General features: G+C 33.8%; 1 protein-coding gene across 1 annotated transcript; it reads right to left on the bottom strand.

The window, feature by feature from the left end:
- Positions 1–705: 705 nt before the first annotated feature.
- Positions 706–22089, bottom strand: LOC114309765 (ubiquitin C-terminal hydrolase 13-like). Its single transcript, XM_082918600.1, has 11 exons — positions 22007–22089; positions 18732–18772; positions 13328–13425; positions 12606–12707; positions 12234–12289; positions 11915–12092; positions 11700–11801; positions 11548–11619; positions 11251–11317; positions 2208–2368; positions 706–2098 (listed from the first exon to the last, which is right to left on the bottom strand). Exons 1-8 carry the CDS (start codon positions 22087–22089, stop codon positions 11554–11556), a joined length of 726 nt encoding a protein of 241 aa, XP_082774726.1. The 3' UTR covers positions 706–2098; positions 2208–2368; positions 11251–11317; positions 11548–11553.
- Between the last annotated feature and the right edge of the window lie 160 nt (positions 22090–22249).

Raw genomic sequence — 22249 nt, 5'->3', positions numbered from 1 at the left:
CCATCGCTAGGATATTATTGGCGACGACAAACAAGACTGTTGCGAAAGATTTTTTCCAACTATTGGCAAATATCTTTTGCGACGGCAATGATGACATTGCCACAAAAAAAAAAACAGCAATAAAAATATTAAAATTACTTGTATTAAATAAAAAATAACTAAAAAAGAAACCGATAATTATATAATAATATAAAAATTTCAGTATAAAAACAACAATTCATTCATAATAAAAATATTATTCCATTCATAACAACACACCAGCAAAATTATCCCACTACATAATATTGCATAATACATGTACAATGTTTAAATACATAATGTTGTTCACAAATCAAAATAACATAAATCAAAAACAAAAGTTTTCCTCATGGTATTTCCGTAGGTAACAAAAACAAAAATTAGTCGCAATCTAACTCCCGCCTACATTCCACGAGTAGCAAATTGCTACTCGGGAAATATCTATTAACAAAAAATAAAAATAATTAATGACAATATAATTATGTGTTAATATTTTAATAACAAAAAAACATAAAAAAATTAACTACTATATAAATACAAAGATAATTAAGTAAACAATTTTGGCTAGACAGAAATCCGGCTCTAACTCTCAAACCGGGAACCCGATTGGAGTCTCGTCTTCTCCCACAAGTCTCTCGTGCCTAGGCGGTCGTGTATGCCAAATTTCGTGCTAATCCGACTCCGTTTGGTGATTTTGAAGTGTCAACACCTCGAATTCAAGTTTCTTAAGAAACTAGTTTGCCTAGACCAAAATCCGACTCTAACTCCCAAACCGAGAACTCAATTGGAGTCTCGTCTTCTCCCACAACTCTCGTGCCTAGGCAGTCGTGTGTGCCAAGTTTCATGCGAATCCGACCCCGTTTGGTGATTTTGAGGCGTCACCACCTCGAATTTAAGTTTCTTAAGGAACTAGTTTGCCTAGAACGAAATCCGGCTCTAACTCCCAAACCAGGAACTCGATTAAAGTCCCGTCTTCTCCCACAAGTCTCTCGTGCCTAGGCGGTCGTGTGTGCCAAATTTCGTGCTAAACTGATGTTTGGTGATTTTGGGGTGTCAACACCTCGAATTCAAGTTTCTTAATGAACTAGTTTGCCTAGACCGAATTCCAACTCTAACTCTCAAACCGGGAACTCGATTGGAGTCCCGTCTTCTCCCACAAGTCTCTCATGCCTAGGCAGTCGTGTGTGTCGAGTTTTTTGCTAATCCGACCCCGTTTGGTGACTTTGGAGTGTCAACACCTCGAATTCAAGTTTCTTAAGGAGCTAGTTTGCCTAGAGTGAAATCCGACTCTAACTCCCAAACAAATTCATGATTTATTTGTGGACATGAATATATTAACATCCTACCATGTAAATTATGCTGTGGAAATCTTTGTAACATTTACTCTGAACTATTATTAGATTTCATATTTTTTCTTTTTTTATTAGTAAATGCAGTAAAAGCATCAAGGGGATGCCTCCCATATACAACTTGCAAAACACCATCTTAGGGTCTCACACGACCCTACAAGTGTAACAAAAAAATAACAAAAAGACAAAAATCAAACCACCCGCTATGTATTTACAAAAATGTATAAATCCCCCAAAAAATCTACAAAAGAATGCAAAGAAAAGGGAAGACCTTAATCCAAAATAACAAGGATGCCAACGCCGTTCCTTTCAAGAAAATGTAAATAGAACTGAAGGATTGCGTAGATCAGGTTCTAACAAAAAAGGAAACAGAACAGCCTTATGTGCTCTTTTGCCAGCAATAGCAACAGCAGTAACATATTACTTAATATACTTAAGGCTTTTGTGGATTTGCAGTGTCAAAAACCTCATGTACATTTGGATAGTACCTCTGTTTTAAAATTGATTACTGTATCATGATCACATTATGAGTTCTTCCATAACACAAAGATGAATATTCAAACAAACAAAAGAGTAGTAGATGGCAGACCTTGTCAACTTGCAGAACTGGATACACAGAAAATAACGAACATGCCATGAAGGAGGAAATATTTTCCAGATTTCTTCATTTGTTCTTAACCGACGCTTAATCCAACCATATCTCCTTTCAGTTTTATCCAACTTTGCTAGTTCTAACAAAATAGTTAACATAAAAACTTTCAAGATGATGGTCATCAAAAGAAATATATATATGCGAGTGGTAAATGAACTAAATGAAAACAAGTATAGAATTGAACAAACCAGCTCCTTCAAAGATCTGTTGATATGAAGTAAGCTCCCTGCTGCAAAAATTTTGAAGCAACTCTTCCCTTACAGATGGCTCCAAGGCATCAACAACTAAGCAAGCATCTGCTAACTGCTGCAGTAGATTACTTTCTTCAGACTCTTTCCCTGAACCTAAGCTGGTATAGATAGATAAATAGAAAAGGGTAGAACTAAGGAGGCGTATTCAATAAACAATAAGTCAATTAGGCAGATATTCCTCCATTTCATATCCATGAAATTCAATTAAGAGAAGCATCAGAAAACATAAGCAAGGATAAGTTTCCTTTCAAAATCAGTGAAGAAACCAGGGTTTAGAAATTACAGAAAATAAAAGAAAAAATGTTTTCATAACACTAGGCTTTACTCCTTCCTTTACAGGCCAAAACCAAAGAGACTTATTTTTTAATTGCATAACTCTGAATCCTAAAATCCTCTTGCCACCAATTTTGTTCCAAGACTTTTGCAACCTTCTTATAGTGACATCCTTCACAGAGCTAAACATCATAACAGGAATCATAAAACAAGTTAATTTTAATAAGTTAATTCTTCAGATGAAGTCACATCACGTAGATGCATAAAACAGAATCAATGTGATAAATTCAAAACATAAATTCAAGATTAAAATTAAATAACAACATATCATTAGCATTATCATGGAGTACCTAATTAACTGCTTTAGAAAAACAGAGTGTATAGAAAAACATTGTGTATAGAACTTCACAGTTAAGCAGGCATTTTTTATTCAAACTTCAGAAATGGGTTTATAAAACAAGTTTCCTGAAAGCATTGAAAAAAATTTAGAACAAGTTTTAGATCATTTTACTATTTTGATTGGAAAACAGAGAACAAAGAACAAAAAGCATCATTTTAATGTTAATAGAAATAAGAAAACATTCCCTCATCAACTGATTTAATGAAACGAATTTCCTAAAACAAGGAACCAAACAGATATTCAACCTTCTTTCCGTTTTGTAACTCCAAGAATATAAAAATGTTCTCGGGTATTGTGCCAAACAGGTTTAACATACCTTCAGAATTTGTTTTATGTTCTTAAATTTCTCCCTGAGCTCAGTGACCTTGGGAATATCTTTATAGGCTTCAAAATGACTACATAACTGGTTTACAGCCTGAAATCCATTATCATTCTTAATAAGTGAACAGGATGCACCTTCAAATGATGAATGACAGAATATAATGCAAGATACACCTAAATGATAGGTGAACTAAAAAATAGTTAGGTAATGGAAAATAACCACTCATTTTAAATCCAATGTGCTCAGTGCATATGTAGAAAATTTTCAATTGCCAATTAGGTCTAAGCATCATGCAGAATATGCCACACCACAAATAAATCATGAATTTGTTTTATTCTCACTTATTGGAGCAAACACACTGAGCATCTTCGAAAGTATTTGTCAGTATATCCAAAAAGTATTCTTTAGGGACCCCTCCATAGCTAAGAAGTGCAATCAAGTTCCTTGACAGATAATTTTTCTTAGGTTTATTGCTGGAAGATGAAAAATGAAACTTCGGAGTGTCAATTTTAAGTCCAGTCGTAAATTTCCTTTGGAAGTTCCCTTTTGTTACAAGTCCAGTCGTAAATTTCTCAAATGGCACCAAACAACCCACAAGGAACATATATTATCTACTATAGGAACCTAATCAAAGTACAATAAAGCGTGAAGTCATGGACACTGTCAGTGTTCCCAACATTCTAAAGTCTACAATTGTTCTCATTAAAAAGGGGATGTTGCACGGCAAATGCATAGGACACCATTCTATATTTCAATAGAAATTGACAATGTAGTAGCTTCACTCCTAGATGAGAGAAGCACATCAAAGCTATAGGAGGCGATTCGAGTAAAAATGTACAGGTCATAACTCACAAGCACATGTGCACATACATCATCATAGATAAATGATTCAACATAGAATGATAGTAAACTTTGAAGTTCTTTTCATTCTCAAACAAGCTTTACATGGTCTTCACAAACACACACACAAACGTGAAGGACACCATAAGCACTTATGGTGCATCTATGATCTATCATCATCAACCTAACACCACTATCATCCTTCTCTAAGAAAGCATATGAAATAGACTACACAGAAAAGTAACACATATCAATGAACAAACAGAGCAAAAACCAAGATATATATATATATAGATAGATTCAGAGAGATCCAAATAGATATCAATGAACAAATAGATCAAAAACCAATGTCTGATTCAACTATCAACCAGAAAACACAACATATATGTAGAGAGAGACAGAGACAGAGACAGAGATGGAGATGACAGAAGGGGGCAGATCTGAGGGAAGGGGGTGGTGCGAAACCCAAACCCTAACCCTAGGTAGATCGCGGCAGCGCGCGCGCACACACACAGCTCTGCAATTGCAACAATGGCGATGACCACCATTCCTCTCTATTTCGCCTCTCCAATTCCAAAAAAAACAACTTTGCAAAGCTATACACCTTTTCTTCACTTTCTTCTTGCACCTCCATCTCTAAACGCTCGCCTCTCATCTCTTCTCTTCCTCACTCGCCGGCAGTAGTCGTGGCTACAACCGTTAGTACAATCGTGGAAAATGAGTGGCAAACGGCCATGGCTTCGATCTCCACAGATTGGAGCCTAGATACCCTCTTAGTCAGATCTTCTCGAATTCGGCAGAGCCATAAGAATTAGGAATTTTTGGTTTTTTGGGATTTTTGGTTTTTGAGATTGGGGATTTTGGTTCAAGCGATGGGGAGGGGGGGAAGCCGAGCGAGAATGGAAAAAAAGGGGGGTGGAAAATCGAGCGGGAATATTTTTTTGTTTCTTGGTTTCCGTCACAATTGAATATTTAAACAACAAAATGGCTCTTTTTTAAAAAAAAAAAATATATATTTTTTGTTAAAATAAATTTTTTTTTATAGTTAATGAAACTTTTTTTATTTTTTTATTCTTTATTTTTTTTAGTTATTAAGGTTGAAAATTTATTTGTTTCATTTTTATTTTAATGAATAAAAAGTTATTCTTATTTTTTTACTTTGGTAGAAGTAGGGGTAATGTTTTAATGAAAAATATTTTCCATTAAAATAAAAGTTAATTTTCTATGGTCAATGAAAAATATTTTTCTGCAGCCCATTTTTTTTTGTTACTAAAAATCATGAACTAATTTTTTGTGGTAAAGGAGAGAGAGCGGCAGTAGTGGTGAAGGTGGTGGATAAGAGATGATGGTGATGGTGGTGGAGGATAAGAGATGATGGTGATGGTGATGGTGGCGGTGGTGGTGGTGATGGTGAAGGAGATTAGTGGTAAAGTTGTGGTAATGGTAAAGTAAATGGAGTGACAGGGGTGAAGGAGAGGTAATGGTAGTGATAGTGGTGGTAGTGGAGTGGTGTTGATGGTAGTAGTAATGGTAGTCGTAAAGGTGAAGTGGCGACAGTGGTAGTAACGGTGGTAGTGAAATGGCGTTTGCAGTACTGGTGAAGGTGGTAAAGGAGATGGGTGGTGAGAGAGAGAGATGAGTGAGAGACAAATAGAGGAGAGAGAGAGAGAGAAAGAAACAGAGAGAGTGATGAGTGAGAGAGACAAAGTGATCACTAAAAGTGCATTTTCTTGTAGTGGAACGATAAATCGAGAGGGAGCTCAGTAAATAGAGAAGACGGGAGGGAGAGAGTGCGCAACGCGAACACAATGGGAGAGAGAGAGAGTGAGACAGAAAAAGAGAGAGAGAGAGAAGAGAGATGAACGAGAGAGACAGAGAGAGAGAAAAGAGATGAACGAGAGAGACATAGAGAGAAGAGTGATGAGTGAGAGAGAGAAAGAGAAGAGAGAGAGGAAGATGAAAAAATAGGTGAAAAGATATAGATAAAGAGGGAGAGAAAAAAAAAAGAGCAAAAAGAGATAAACGAGAGAGAGACAGAGAGAGATGAGCGAGAGAGAAGATAGAAGAGAGAGATAGAGAAGAGAGATGGACGACAGACAGAGAAAGAGAGAGAGAAACAGACAGACAGAGAAGAGTGATGAGCGAGACAGAGACACAGAGAGAGAGAGAGACGGACAGACAGAGAAGAGTAATGAGTGAGAGAGAGAGAGAGAAAGAGAAGAGAGACAGAGGCAGAGACAGAGAGATAGGAAGATGAAAAAATAAGTGAAAAAAGAAATGTTCAAAAGAGTAAGACGACGACGTCTTTTTTTTTTTTGTGATAGAAAAATACCGTTGCATTTATTTAAACCATTTTGTGACTATATATATATGAAGCTGTCTCAAAGCCACAATATATATATATATATATATATATATTTATTTATTTATTTAATTTTGCAACGGTACCTATTACAATCGCAAAAAACTCTTTCTTTTTTTTTGCGACTGCAGCTGATACCGTTGCAAAAACTCTATTTTTTTGCGACAGCAATCTCTGCCTTCGCAAATACTCTATTTTTTTTTGCAACAACAATTTCTACCGTCGCAAATACTTTCTTTTTTCGCGACAACATTTTATGCCGTCGCAAATACTCTATTTTTTGCGACGGCAAGTTGTGCCAGTCTCAAAAAGTCACATTTTTTGCGACGGCAAGTTGTGTCGTCGCAAAAAGTTCCGTCTTTTAAGCCCACTTTTCTTGTAGTGCAACAACAACAGAGAGGGCGTCAGACACGCAACTAGGGGAGTTTGCTCTATATGAAGAGGTGCTCCGTGGAGGGTTGAGACTGCCACTCCCACAGCTCGTCATCGACGTGCTAAATCGACTAGAGGTGGCGCCAGGCCAATTGATGTCGAATGCGTAGAAGATTTTGTTCGTGTGTGCAATCTCTTTACCGCAGGCAACCGATGGAGAGGCAATGACGGTGGACATTTTTCTTCTACTATAAAGCCTCAAGCCAACAGGAGACATGGGTGACTCTACAGGCAATAGCGAGAATAAAGTTGGTGGCAGGGCTTCCCTCATCCGTCAAGGGGTGGCACACAAAATAGTTTTACGTATCAGTGGACGGTGGGAATGTAGAAAATCCCCACATAATCCCTGGAACCGAAGTTTGACACTATAGCTGAGAGAAGGGTGAAGCAAGTAAAGAAGTGGAGAGAGAAGAAGGGGCTCAGATGGGACAACCTCATTAAGCCTTCAGCTTTGTTTGCTCTGAAGTTGGGGCCAGAGCCTGTTGAGGGGGATCTTGCCCCTAAAGAGGTGGAGGCGATGAGAAAGGCCCAAAAAGCAGAAGATAGGTGAATCTTGGCGGTAGCGGAAAAATATAAGGAGAAGGAGTTGGGCCCAGCTCCTAAGTCGATTGCGAAGAGGTCTGCTTGCCCGCGACCTAAAGCCCTGACAGAGGGGGATTTGAGGACTTTTGTGCCTTTGAAGGCTCCATTCGACCCGCTAAAGGCGAGAAACAGAATGGAGGTGGAGCAAGCACGAGAAAAGAAGAAAAAGGATGCGTCCAAGGGTGGAGGAGAAGAGCCCATTCTGAAGAAAAGGAAATAAGGGATGGCAGAGGGAGCGAGGGTGGAAGAGAGGCCCTTGGGGCCAGTGGTTGATGCAGCAATGACGGAAGCTGACCCTCTTTTGGTGGAGTAAAGTAGGCTTAGTGAGCCAAGACAGCAATGGTTAAGCCAAGAGGAAGACCGCCCATAGCCAGAGGAGAGCAATGCTAGTGAGGTGGAAAAGACCATGGTGGATGGGAAAGAGACAGCTAGGCACCCAACTAAAATAGAGGCAAGCGCAACAGAGAGGGTTGTAGGCGTGGAAGGCAGGAGTCCCACTACTCGGCATTTGAGTGCCGTAGTGGAGGTGCCCTTGAGTGACCTTGGTGAATCCGTAAATCTATTAGGCGACGTGAAAGCCATTTACAAGCAGATGCTTGGGGTAGTGGATGACGCTACGATCAGAGATGCATCTAGGTTTAGTGAGGGTGAACTCATGAAGGCCTTGGGCTCAGCGCAGATGGAGGCCTTGACGCTAGCCGTAGTGCTTTTGAATAAGGGGGTTAGGGCGAGGGTGGAGTTGAAGGAAGTGAAGACACAAGCCGAGCGAGCAAATGCTGAAGCAAAATGGGCAGTATTTAAACACCTGAGGTACGGCCGGGAGAACCCTCATTTGTACAAGATGCCTTCGATAATAATATAGTTGGCTGACTGAGCTCAGACCTTGTCTGCCTCCTTTCTATCTCCTGGTAGTATCTCTTGCTCAAGGAATTGGATGATGTCCTGTGCCCATGGTATGTGCTCGTTTTGAAGTAGGTGAATCTCTCGCAAATCTAATGAGATTACTGGGTGTTTTAGCTATTCTATTCTGACTCCGCGACTAAGGTCTGACTGGCCTGTCGAGGCTAATTGGGCCATTTCATCTGCTTAGGAATTCTCTAACAGTGGGATGTGTTTAATATGGAAACTGTTGAAGAGGCGTGTGAGGGGTAGGGCAACGTCCCCGTATGATTTCATTTTTGCCTCTTTTGCGTCGAAGTCCCCATTTATCTATCCGACAACCAGTTGCAAATCACTAAACACTTGAATACGATCCACCCCAATGTCTTTGGCCAGCCTGAGACCTGCTATCAAAGCTTCATACTCTGTCTCATTATTACTGGCTGCGAAATGGAAACAGAGGGCACACTTGAGATCTTTCCCTTCTAGGGTGGTGAGGATTAGCCCAGCCCCGCTCCCCTCTTTTCTAGATGAGCCATCAACATTTAGAGTCCAGGAATGAAGAACGATTTCGTTAGGAGTTGTGTTGATCAAAAGGGGAGGCTCAGGAGGGTCAACATTGGTGAACTCTAGAATGAAGTCTGTGACGGCTTGCCCTTTGATTGCCTTCAAAATGCTTTTAAAAAGTTTCCAAATTCAAAGTTTCCAAAAATTAACACATCAAGTAATTCTCAATCAACCGATGATCGTTGTTATCATGAGGAAGCAGAGCAATGTCACATCGAAGCTTCTTATACTTTTCATTAAGGGACTCCTCGTTGTCAGCATCACAAACACCAAGGGTTCGTTTGGTTTGAATTTCAGAAAAAATTTTGGGAAATTTTTTCTACAAATAAGTTTTTAAAAGTAATGAAACCAAACAAATTTTCCCAAAAAAATTTCTCAAAACTTGTAAACCAAACAAGTTTTCCAAACAAATCTCTCTCACACACACATCAAATCAATCACTTTTTCCAAAACTCTCTCTCAAAATAATTTTCCAAAACATCTTTTGAAAAAAACCAAACCAAACAACTTTTCGTACTTTTTATCTCTAAAACACATCCCTCAAACACAAACCAAACATACCCCAAAGCTCCCTAAGGTAGAAAGGGATACAATTATTTAAAACGAAAATTTCCCCTTCCAGCCAAGGTTCTGAAAAGCGGTTGCGGTCGTCATAACGGTAGTGGTGACGCGGTTGCGGTTGCGGTTGCGGGGTGTAAAGACCGTAGTGTAACGGTTGCGGTAACCGGAACCGTGAATTTTTTTATTTTGCGCACAATTTGAAAAAAAACTTACCGATATACATATTTTTTTTCCATGATCATATTTATTGGATTAAAAATAAATATTGATCAATTTTTGTAAATTTTTAAGTATGATCCAATATATTTCATATTTTTAAATCACTATAAACTGAGTTTTTTACATTTTATTTTAATAATTAATGACTTTATATTATATAAAAATTCAATCACTAACTATTATGTATAAGATAAACAATGACAAAAGTATGAGAATAAATAAGAACCTAAATATATATATACATATTTTAACCAAGCCAAATAGATAATGATCACACTTATTATTATTATTTTCAAACAAAATATAGATAGACACACACAAACAAAATGGTTTAGTGTTAGCAGCTGAATAGAATAGCATAGGTTATACAGTTTCAACAAATCAATGACATGTTCTTCATCTTCCCTCTTCTCTCTATCCCTCTTCCTCCATTTTCAACTTTTTTTTTTTTTGTGTGTTTTTTCGAAAGAAACAGTTTAGAATCGTTACGTAACGGTGCGTAATAGGCCGTTACGGCTGTTACGGCACCGTTACGACCGCTACGGCAGCCGTTATAGCCGACACACCTGTGAATCTCAATCACACTGCAAAAGCGGCCGTAACGGGTGGCGGTAACCGCCAAAACCGTTACGTAACGGTTACGGCCGCTTTTTAAAATCTTGCATCCAGCCCAATCTGCTCCTGCCTGGCATTCCTTCATCTTCATTGACACTAGAGAAGCAAAATGTGATAAACATTAGAGTTACCTAGTCATGAAGAGCTTTATTGCGTAATACTCATCACGATTTGTCAATCGCTTAGTAAAATCTCAATATTATCATACATCTATTCTAGCTACATTGATTTCAAGGCTTCATCTCAATACTCATTCATATAGGTGACTAAAAGTAAAAATGGTACATAGTTTGAAACAGGTAGTCATGTTGTAGATCATATATGACTGTTAGCACAAGTACATGCTAGAATTTAGAAATTTCTAAATCATCAAATCCAAAATAATGGCCCATTTGAACCAATAAATATAGCTTGAATCTCTGTGTGTGTGTGTGTTCGTTTGTGGGTGTGGGTGCACACTTGCACAATTACAATTGCAACATGTGCATTAGCTTGATGACCGAATTATAAGTAATTTGCCAGTATCAAATAACCCCAGACAGACTAAGACTGATGAATATCATATATCTCCAAATATATATCATAAAGTCATACATACCATCACCAATCCTTAGAATAACTAGAACCCATAAGGAATTTTAGGAGGTGATTTAAGAACTAAAAATTGATTCTGAAAAGATTCTAGTTATTCTAAAATGCATAGCAAATTGCACTCTATGTTTTAAAAAAGATTAATTCACCCACTAATCAAAATTTTCTTTTTCTCATGTAATGGACGTCATAGAAAAAGAAACAAAGAAAAAAAAAATTGCATGTAGAAAGGAACAACATCAACCACAGACCATCCAGCAAGATGTTTCATTTCAATGACCTCTTACCAAGTTTACTTGAGAAAGTAACAACACTACCTTGAAACATTATCTAATACCTTGTAGATCTTGTGATAGAATACTTCAAGCAACCTAAGTTCTGCATTTGGATAAGACAACTCCAACCTGTTACAAAACAAGACACCAGGTTGAGTGGATTCTTTGTCAAAAGAACAATGAAAATATGAACTGCGAGCAAAATTAAAAGATTCTCAAACAAATTTATGTAATTGTAAATATAAGAAAAGGTATACTTTTGCACAAAGCTCAAAAAAATATTATCGTAATCCAATCAATAGAGGCTCATCTATGCAAAAATATGCGAAACATGTTCCACCAGAAACAGAAGGTTTTACCTTCGCCTAAAGGACATTAATAACGTCTCCAACAGTGCTATGTTTGGGCAATCTTATAGTATGAATTACTGCCTGAAAATAGATTAACCAGGATTGAACGAGAGAAAAAATTCAACACAAGAAAGAAATGACTGCTACAATCTGACACTCACTTCATCCTTTGTAGCATGATGGAAAGCAACTTTTACAGTTTTCAGGCCTTGCAGTTCTAGTAGAGGGATATCCAATACCTTATAGTACGGAATATCAGAAGTCTGTCTAGAAAGGGGGGAAATCAGCCATCAGAACACCGTAGTTATTCTAATTGGAAGAAGTAAAACAAAAAGTCTTAGGTGTAGATCAGGGTGACACTAATATATTGAACAACCTGATTGTAGTGGACCGGCATGTCTGATAGATGTTCCACTCCTCGATACTTAATTGGCTGGGCTTTAGGTTGCTGGGAGTAGCAGTTATGAGATGTAAGCCTTATTTTAGATGGATCATCCAAGCCAAGATGGCGAGCTACTCTTTCGACAACATCATCATAATTGTGAAGCTTTGACCTAAAAATTTACAAGGGTAACAAAATTCATTTCTCTGATAAGTAAATCCATATAGAAAAAAATACATAGCAAATAAGAAACCAAAATTTTAATTAAATGCATTTATCATCAATAAAGATTTTAGAAATATGAAGAACTTACAACTCAAGACAGAACTCATCCTCCTTAGGTTTCTCCAAAGAACGGAAGCGAACAACCTATGAATCATCATCAGATCAGGTGAAAAACTAATGCTAAGGAAGCAAGCTAGGATTAGAACGCCATGTCAAAAAAAAAAAAAAAAACATCTGATCAGATCAACTTCAAACACCCATTGAATGGATTGTCCTCCATTACCTATCGCTTAGTCAGGGAGGACATAGAAAATAAAAATAAAAATTTACGCCTCTTTTCATTATAAGTTCTTAGTAAAAAGAATTTCTTTATGGCATTCATAGATCACAAATCACACATTATGTCACATAAAAGTTCTAAAAGCTATCGAAGTCACATTGAAAAAGGCTCCTGGAATACCTGACAATTATGCACATATTCCAAAAATGCAGGACAGCGGCATTGTTCACCACTTTCAACTTTAGAGGATTTCTGAAAGCAAATGATGTCACCATCTTCAAGCTGCAGAAGAAAAAGAAATAGGTGAATAATTACTTACTGTCAATTTTTAATTCTTAAATCACTTACTGTCATTAAGATCTCAAGAGTTTGATATATACACACACAAGTTCAATCCATCGACGAAGAAGACAATGATTTAATGAGAGAAAACAGAGACAAACCCAATATGACAACATATGGAGAGTTTGATACATATGGCCCAGTGAGAGACGATTCATTCATCATTCTTAATCTTAGTGAGAGAAAACAGAGAAGAAGACCATATATATATATATATATATATATACACACACAAGTTCAATCCACGTAATAATCAGAAATTGAAAACCTAAAACAGAAAATGATAGTGTGTAACACCTGAAAACTCGTTGAAACAACAAATTAACAGCATATGAAATACAGTATTGATCGAACTGTGCGAGAAAACAATTCTTCATCTCCAACACGCATTAGATACATACATATATACGCACAAACAAGTTCAATCTATGTAAAGAATTCTTCAATTCCAACACGCATTAAGATATACATATATATATATATATACACACAAAAAAAGTTCAATCTATGAAATAATAAGAAGTTGAAAGTTCGAATTGGAGCTCTTACAAGTCGATTACGGGGAGAGAGAGAGAGACGCGCCAAAATTTGAAGAAGATTGAGCTCCCAATCTGCCTTGGAGCTCCCGACTTTTTAACTGAAGAATGAGTAGATTGACGGACCATTTCCCAATATAAGCCATTTTTGTATTGTATTTCCAAAACTAGGCCAACTTCTGACGGAATTCCAAAACTAAGTTAAAACGCTATTACTATTCGCGCTTTTACTGTTAGGAGCGTAAAAGTAGGTGAACAGTAAAATCGCTATTACAAATAGCGACTTTGATTAATAAGTCGCTATTACAAATAGCGCTTCTAGGGTTATTCTTTTTCCCAATAAAAAACGCTGTTCTTAACAGCGCTTTTCACACAAATTTTTGTTGCAAAAAAACGCTATTATCAATAGCGATTTTAACAAAAACAAATTTCCCAAAAAACGCTGTTTATAGTAGCGATTTTAACAAAAAAATTTTTGCAGAAAAAACGCTATTCATAATAGCGATTTCAGTTCAAATTTTGTTCCAAAAAAACGCTATTCCTAATAGCGATTTTAACAGAATTTTTTTTTTTAACATAAACCTTGTTGGAATAAAACGCTATTTTCAAGATAAAACAAAAGAAAAAAACATAAAGCAATTATCATGTTAAAATATGTTTTTTTTTTTCTTTTGTTTTTGTTTAGAATGTGTAATTCATAAATTTTACATAATATGAAAAAAAACCTCTTCTCATATATTAATTTTACATACTATTTTTCATATATATAATTTCAAAATCATATTCATGTAGATTATTGAATTTTTTTTGGGAAAATTTTACATAGCGATTTAGCTATTATAAAAAATGTAATTAAAGCTCATTTAGCTATTATCAATAGTATATTAATTTTACATAGCGATTTTTCATTTTTTCATAGCGAATTGTTTCAAGTTAAATGAGCTTTAATTACATTTTTTTAATTACATTTTTTTGGGAAAATTTTTTTTGTTAAAATCGCTATTGTTTTAGAAAATGTAATTAAAAAAAAATTTTCGTCTTCACTAAAGTTGTTTTCATGTAAAATATTTTTTTGCTTATTGTTTTGTGTAATTAATTATTTTTTTTTCGCTTTACTAAAGTCGTTTTCATGTAATTTTTTTTTTTCTTTTGTCTTTGTTTTGGGTTGGAAGGTGTTATTTAGAAAATTATTTTGGCTTTACGAAAGCCGTTTTCATTTAAACATAAATATATATTTATTCTTTTGTTTTGGGTTAGAAGGTGAGAATGTAATTCAGAAAATCAGTTTAGTAAACCAGTTTAGTAAAACCGTTTTGTACCCGTTTTCATTTAAATTTATTTTGTTATGGGTTAGAATGTGATATGCATGCTGTACAGTTCGAAGCACACCCACACATTGTGCAACTCGACGAGCAACGACGAAGGGTGAGACGCGAAGACCACCGCGGAGTAGGCCAAGAAGACAAAGGCCACAGCGAGAGCTCCTAAAATAAATTTTCTCAACATTTTTGTAATAATACTTCATACATAATATACGAAGTCAGTACTTTACAAAATACTCTTACGGGTATGAAAACAACATAACTGAAGTTGCAAATGTAATAGTTTTCAGTTACGTAGGTAGTACAGACATAATTCTCCCACAAAAATACATTATGGACACCATGAACTGAACACACATTACATACATCCTGGACACTCTTAACTGAACACACAATACATAAACATAACAGTTAGATAGAGAAACACCTAATTCATGACCTAATATTGCATATTAATAGCCGTAACATTTGACAGACACAATACATAAACATAAACTTAAACATAAACATAACATAACATATTAAGTCAGTTCGTTCAATACCCATTTCAAAAACTTTCTCAAATTTTCTTCAGTTTTATCATAAAATTTTAATTTGTACTAGAATACTATTATATGTATTACAAATTCAGCTCATTAAATGTTTTAATCATATTTTGGCTGCTTGACCCCAAATATGACCCCAAATATAGTGAAATAAACCAAACGAAATTAAACCAAATTTTTTTTTTTAAATCAAATACAGTCAAATTTAAATATTTTCAGAAACCAATAAAAATATTTCTTTTCAATAAAATAGAGTCAAAATTAAATATTTTGATAAACCAATAAAAATATTTCTTTTTAATAAAATAGAGTCAAAATTAAATATTTTGAGAAACCAATAAAAATATTTCTTTTTAATAAAATATAGTCAAAATTAAATATATGAATTTCGGATTTTTTAATCGCAATTCTTAATTAAAAAAAATTACTTTTAAAACCCTAATTTCCTTTAATTCCTCTTCACAAGAAAAAAAAAAACAATTTCCAATTCAACAAATGTACGTTGGTTTATTCAATATTCAAAATATAGACATTTTCATTCACAAGCATAATTTCAAAATTCTAATTCCTGATTTGAAATTTAAAAATATAAACATTCAAAATATTCAAATTTATTCAATATTCAAAATATTTTTCTTTTGGGTCCAATGCCAGTGGTGCAATACATAGTAATTAATGGGTGGACATTGGAGATTCTTCTTTCTACTAATAAACCCACTTCGCAAAAGTATGAAACAAAGAACTAGCTTGTTGGTCAAGAGTCTTTTTATAGCTATTTTAGCCCAAACATGACATGCCAAACGAAACCTAAGATTCACAAAAATTAAATTTAGAAGGCATAACACTATTTACATACATCCTAAAATTATATATATTACAGCTAAATTAGCTAATTGCCCAATAGAAATCCAGTCTATGATTTTGCATAATGATGAGTAGCTCTTTCACTTGTTCATGAATTCCCTTCATTTGACTTGATTATGATTGTGTTTGAATCATAACTTTGAACACAGATTAAAAATAAAATAAAATAAGAAAAAAAAAAGAAAAGAAAAGAAAAGAAAAGAAAAGAAAATAGAAGAAAAAATTAGATTTTATTTTACTCACATTTTTCTTTCTCTTAATTCAAACTCAGTTTTAAGAGATTGATTGACCTGACAAATGAGACACTTTCTTAATCAAAGTTGTATTAGATTTATCATTGCAGAATTGATTGTAAAAAGAGAAAAAAATACTCTCTTTTTTTCTTTTTTTTCGGCTGAAGGTTAGATTTGATTTCAAGTTTTTGGTACACCTATTAAAAGACTTGTGAATTAAGTTAATGTGGTCATTTAATGTTGTACCCGAGCCTTGGATTTACCAAGAGAAATAAATAAATTCACCTCATTTTCTTTTTGTCAAGATAAAGAAACATAATCTTAGGGTGTTGTCATTTACTGCATTCCAACAAAAAAATCAAGATTGAGATCTGAGTCGATTTTTTGATATGAGTCGATTTTTTGACAAAAAGGGTTTGTTTGGATATGAGTCGATTTTTTGACTATTTAATTTGGGGCTAAAAAATGTCGTTAGTGATAGGTTTTTTTGACTTTTATGAGAGAAAAAATAAAATATTTATGATTTAGATGTAACATTTTGTCTTATATGAATAAAATAACTTATTTTATCTTATATGACTATTTTAGCCCAAACTAATATCCCAAACGGGAGCAAAGCCAGATTGAGTTGTTGTGCCCTTTCTTTGACTTGAAACCTTGAAATTTGTTTATGTTCATTTTATTTTTTATTTTATTTTTGGGTAGCCCTATTAGTATTTTGGTTTTGTTGTAACGGTCCATGAAATTTTGGGATGATCAAATTATATTAAATCTAGCATTTAGTGAATCTTATCACGTTTTCAAGAGATGAGGATATGTAAAATATTTTGATCCTCCATGTAATTCTCTCTGCCTTAAATTAATCAGAGTATACATATGTGACAAAACTTTCCTATTTTTTTTTTAAAAATTTTAATTTAATTTGTTTTTTGGGGTAGGTCATCCATATGTGATCCTAACACATTCAAAACCCAATAAACAAAACCCCTAAATAGTCCCAAAGAAACATGGATCCTTTGTCTCTTGGGTATCACAATGCAGGTCTCGAGTCTTGACCTCTACAATTTCTCCCAAATTAATGACATTTACATGCTTTGATTTCTATTTTAACTATCTTCATTTGTATAGGAGAATGTAAAACATAAATAGAAATAAATATGATGAAACTTAGATATTTTTGTACATAGACAAAAATGTTCTCACATTTGAAATAATGAAATTAACTAATTTATAAAAAAAAAAACATAACAAAATAAAATGATAGTATCCTCTTGAATAAAAAAACAAAAAACATTAATATTTCATTATAAATAAAATATAAATTTATAAATCATATAAATAATATTACTTTCTTTATTTGGAAGCTCATTTAACTTGAAACAATTCTTTGAAATAGATTATTGAATTTCACTTACAATTAGATTTTAATCTATTAATTTTATAATATTAGAACCAAAAAAATAAAATCCATTGATGCTATAATATTACAAAAAAAATAAAGCATTTCAATTTATTCCAAAAAATAAAAAACCAAATAAATAAAAATACTTTATTTAAAATTATATAATGACAGTATATGTTTCAAATTAAAAATACTTTATTTTGATAAACCAATAAAAAATTCAGAAAAATTCAAAAACTAACCATGATTCCAAAAAATTCAATTTCATTTCAAAACCCTAACATTGACAGAAAAACCCTAACCCGTATGCCAAAAAATTCCAAACCCTAATTTCATAACCACAATGATAAAAACCCTAACACATTTAATAATTCACAAGTAAAACCCTAACATTGACAAAAAAATACAACACATTTACAAACACAAAAAGTAAATACATAAAATTAGGGTTAATGTCATACCACGGAGAGAGAGAGAGAGCAGAGACAGAGAGCGAGAGCGAGCTGAGATGGAGCGAGAGCAGAGAGAGAGAGAGCGAGCGAGAGCAGAGAGAGAGAGAGAGCGAGCGAGAGCAGAGAGCAGAGAGAGCCAAAAACCTAAGTCTGAGTATGCAAATGAGGGGGGGGTTTGTTCGTATATATGAGGACTTTGAAAACGCTGATCTAAAAAGTGATTTCATTTAAATGAAATCGCTATTACAAATAGCGTTTTTTGGCAACAAAATTTGAACTGAAATCGCTATTAGAGATAGCGTTTTTTCCGAGAAAAATTTTTTCTTAAAATCGCTATTACGAATAGCGTTTTTATGCAATTTTAAAAAAAGCGCTGTTAGGAAAAGCGTTTTTAACAAACACTAGAAGCGCTATTTGTAATAGCGACTTATTAATCAAAGTCGCTATTTGTAATAGCGATTTTCCTGTTCACCTACTTTTACGCTCCTAACAGTAAAAGCGCGAATAGTAATGGCGTTTTAACTTAGTTTTGGAATTATGTCGGAAGTTGGCCTAGTTTTGGAAATACAATACAAAAATGGCTTATATTGGGAAATGACCCTAGATTGACCTTGGAAGCCTTGTAGCAAAGAGAGAATGAGCAAGCTAGGGCTGAAGTGAAGTGAGGTCTCGACTTTTTAACTGTTAAAATGATAAAAATATTTGGCTTCATTTTTAATTGATAATGACGAATATATTTGGTCTTAAAATGTTAATAATATATTTATTGGTCTAAAAAAAGTACGTAAATATTATATAAGAATATTAATAATTATTTTTACAATTTTATAAGTAAATTATTATATATTTAAATTTATTTTTAACAATTAAATTTAATTAATTCTTAAATATTAGTGTCTAAAAGACTAATTTCTTGCCGTGAATGCTTGACAGAGATTTTGGGTCCTATTTATCCCAAAAAAACTGACCTAAAAAATATGCTCCGCCATTCTAGCACCTTTTCCTTCCACAAAAAACTTGAGATATTTTTGACAAAATGTCAAAAAAATATCTCTTGATATTTCTTTCATATTTAAAGAACATGTGAGATTCAACATAAATATTTAGGCTTTGTTTAAGATGTATATTTTGGCTAAAATAATTAATCAAGATAAAAAAAATATTAAAATAATTAATAATATAAAATATAACATTCAAATCATAATTATTTTAACTTTTTCTCATAATCATCAAATCAATTAAAAAATAACTCAAACATAATTTTTTTAACTAGGTTAAAATAGCAAAATAGCCAAAAAGTAGGCTGAAAAAAGTCTATCCCAACCAAGAGCTTAGTATTGTTTGGAATCAGCTTTGATAATCAACATTTTTTCTATAGTAAACTTTTTTAATTGTTCTTCAATTTTTTATGAAAAAATTTTAAAAATCACTAAAAATGACAAATTTGATTTTAATTGACAAAATATATTTTTAAGATTTTTTTTTTTTTTCAAGATGCTTTTAAATTTCCACCAAACTTAAAGGTGGCATAATCCAAGTAGTTGAAGGGGCATTGAAAATTTAAAGGTGGCATAATCCAAGTAGTTGAAGGGGTAATTTTTTATTTTTTTTACTTTTGAAATTTTTTTTTTGTCAAGATTTATCAAATAAAATAATATCTTTGATAATTATGAAATTACAAATATATATATATATTAGGTTTGTTAATCTTGGACTGATAGCCAGTGAAATTTAACTACTTCAAAACATTTGAAAATTTCAATAAAAACTAACAGTTGCAAATATTAAGACCTATTCCAAATTTTGATTACCTAATTTGAGATATGAGGTCTGATTATTAGGTGTGAAGCCACAATTCTAGAGAATTTCGTACTTGAGTAATGTTAGAAATTCTAAAAGTTCTATTAAATTTTTATCAAATATCTCACATAAATATGAGACCCACATTTGATAAAAAAAATTTGATAAATTTTTGTGATTTGTAACATTTTTGTTCTTACTTATCTTAAAATTACTTTCATTTGAACTCAAAACCCAATTGCTTATTCACCAATGTCAGTAAAGCCCTACCTCCAACTTCCATAAGTAGATTGCCTTTTTACTTTTTAGTTTTTTAATATGAGGGCTAAAAAGTCTCTTTTGAATTGAGTTTTTTGACTTTTATAAAAAATAAAAATAAAAATAAAAATAAAATAATTATAATTTGAATGTAACGTTTTGACTTATTTTAAGAAATAGGTTAAAAGTTAATTTTTTGACTTTTTTTGATTTTTTTTTTTTAAATGTGTAAAAAAATAAAAAGATGATATGATTTAAAAAGCTTAAAAATTAACTTTTAACTAGATTCTCTTATTACCTGTTAGTTTATTTTGTCCTGTTATAACTATTTTGGCCTGGTAATATCATATCAAACAAGAGCAATGTTTTCAGCCTAAACCTATCAATATAAACCGAACAAAGAAAGACTAATCACCATTGGAGAGCTTTCCTTATACCCAAGATTTTGATTTGAGTATGATCTTTTAATAAATTACATTTCGTTTGGATCGTGAGAGGAGTGAAAAAAGAAATGATTATAGTTCTCACCTAAAGTAAGAAGAAAAAAATAATAATTTTGATTTCTCATCATTATATTTGGATAAATAAAAGAGAAGATAATGAAATTTCTCACTTATCTTGATTAGATAGAGTAAATAAGAGGGGGGGAAAAAAAAAAGTACTGTATTTTATTTTATCAAAATAACCTTCCATATTAATAAATTATATTTTTTCATAAGTGTATTTTTAGTATTTTAAATTTTTTTCATTAAACCCAATTCATTTCTCACAAAATCTCACCACTTTTGATGAGAAACAAAACATAAGTTTGTTGATAGGAAAATGACTGGTAGCCGAAAAAAGTGGCCCGATTTTGGCTTGAATCGCAAAACGACGTCATTTTGCGATTCTTTTTTTTTTTTTTCTGTTTCTCTTCCTTTTCTTCTTCTTCTTTGTTGAACACAGTAGGGATGGGCGCAAGTCGGTTGCGGCCACGGAACCTCCAATCCACCATCCGTCTGCCAGATTGGCGGATTGGAGAAAATTAATCCGCATCCGTCCGCCAATCCAGCGGATTGGCGGTTTGGCGGATGGATGCGAATCGGTTTGGCGGTTTAAAATTTTATAAATTTTCAACATAATTCAACTTGTGCACTTTCACAAAAAAAGAAAAAAATAAGTATTACAGTCAATGATTTAAAAAAATATTACAATCATTGCATGCCTCATCTAAAGCAAGAAAGTTTGAAACTTTAGAATATCACAATCATTACATGCCTCATCCACATACTACAATCACATGTCTTATCCACATAAAGTATTATAATCTGTGGTTCTTAAAATATAAAAACAATTCAAACCACCAAAACCATAAACAGAGCAGTAGTAGAGATTGTATGTATCCGTATTGTTACATCTATATCTGTTTTTGAAAACAAAAACCAACCAGCATATATCATATTTTTTATTTATTATTTTTTGAGATAAATTTAAAAACCAAAAAATATAGATAAATAATACGTTTATTTTTTTCAATTCAAAAAAGATATTCAAGTTGAAAACTTTTTTTCAACAGAATATTTAAACTCTTTTTTAATTGAAAACACAAATATAATATTTAAACAACTGAAAACACAAAGTCCTATAAATTACTAGGGGTGCTCACGGTTTGGCGGTTCGGTTTCAAAGGAATCTCAAATCCGCCATCCGTCCGCCAAATTGGCGGATTGGAGAAAATCAATCTGCTACCGTCCGCTCGTCAGCATGCATCCGTCCAAAATGCGGTGGATCGATTCGGTTCGGTCGGTTCTGGCGAATCGATATATCCGCTGCTCACCCCTAGAATACAGGAGAAGAACAGAGGGAGAAAGAGAGAGGAGAGGAGAGAGAGGCCCCTCCTGTGCCTCCACCGCCGCCGATCGTCGCAGCATCTCCGATCGTCACAGCCCCGCCTCCTCCAGCCCGATTTTGATGACCCCCTCCCCTCCAATTCTCCTTCTTCCTCCTCCTTCCTCCTTCTTCTTCTCTTCTTCTTCTTCTCCAAATTCGAGCTAAATTCGAACCTCCAAATTCGAGTTACGAATCGGAGTC

The sequence above is a fragment of the Camellia sinensis genome, chromosome 3, assembly GCF_055761805.1.
Source record: "Camellia sinensis isolate YWXY chromosome 3, ASM5576180v1, whole genome shotgun sequence".
Classification (NCBI taxonomy): domain Eukaryota; kingdom Viridiplantae; phylum Streptophyta; class Magnoliopsida; order Ericales; family Theaceae; genus Camellia; species Camellia sinensis.
The sequence above is the reverse complement of the archived record's forward strand: the minus strand, read 5'-3'. Positions and strand labels throughout refer to the sequence as shown.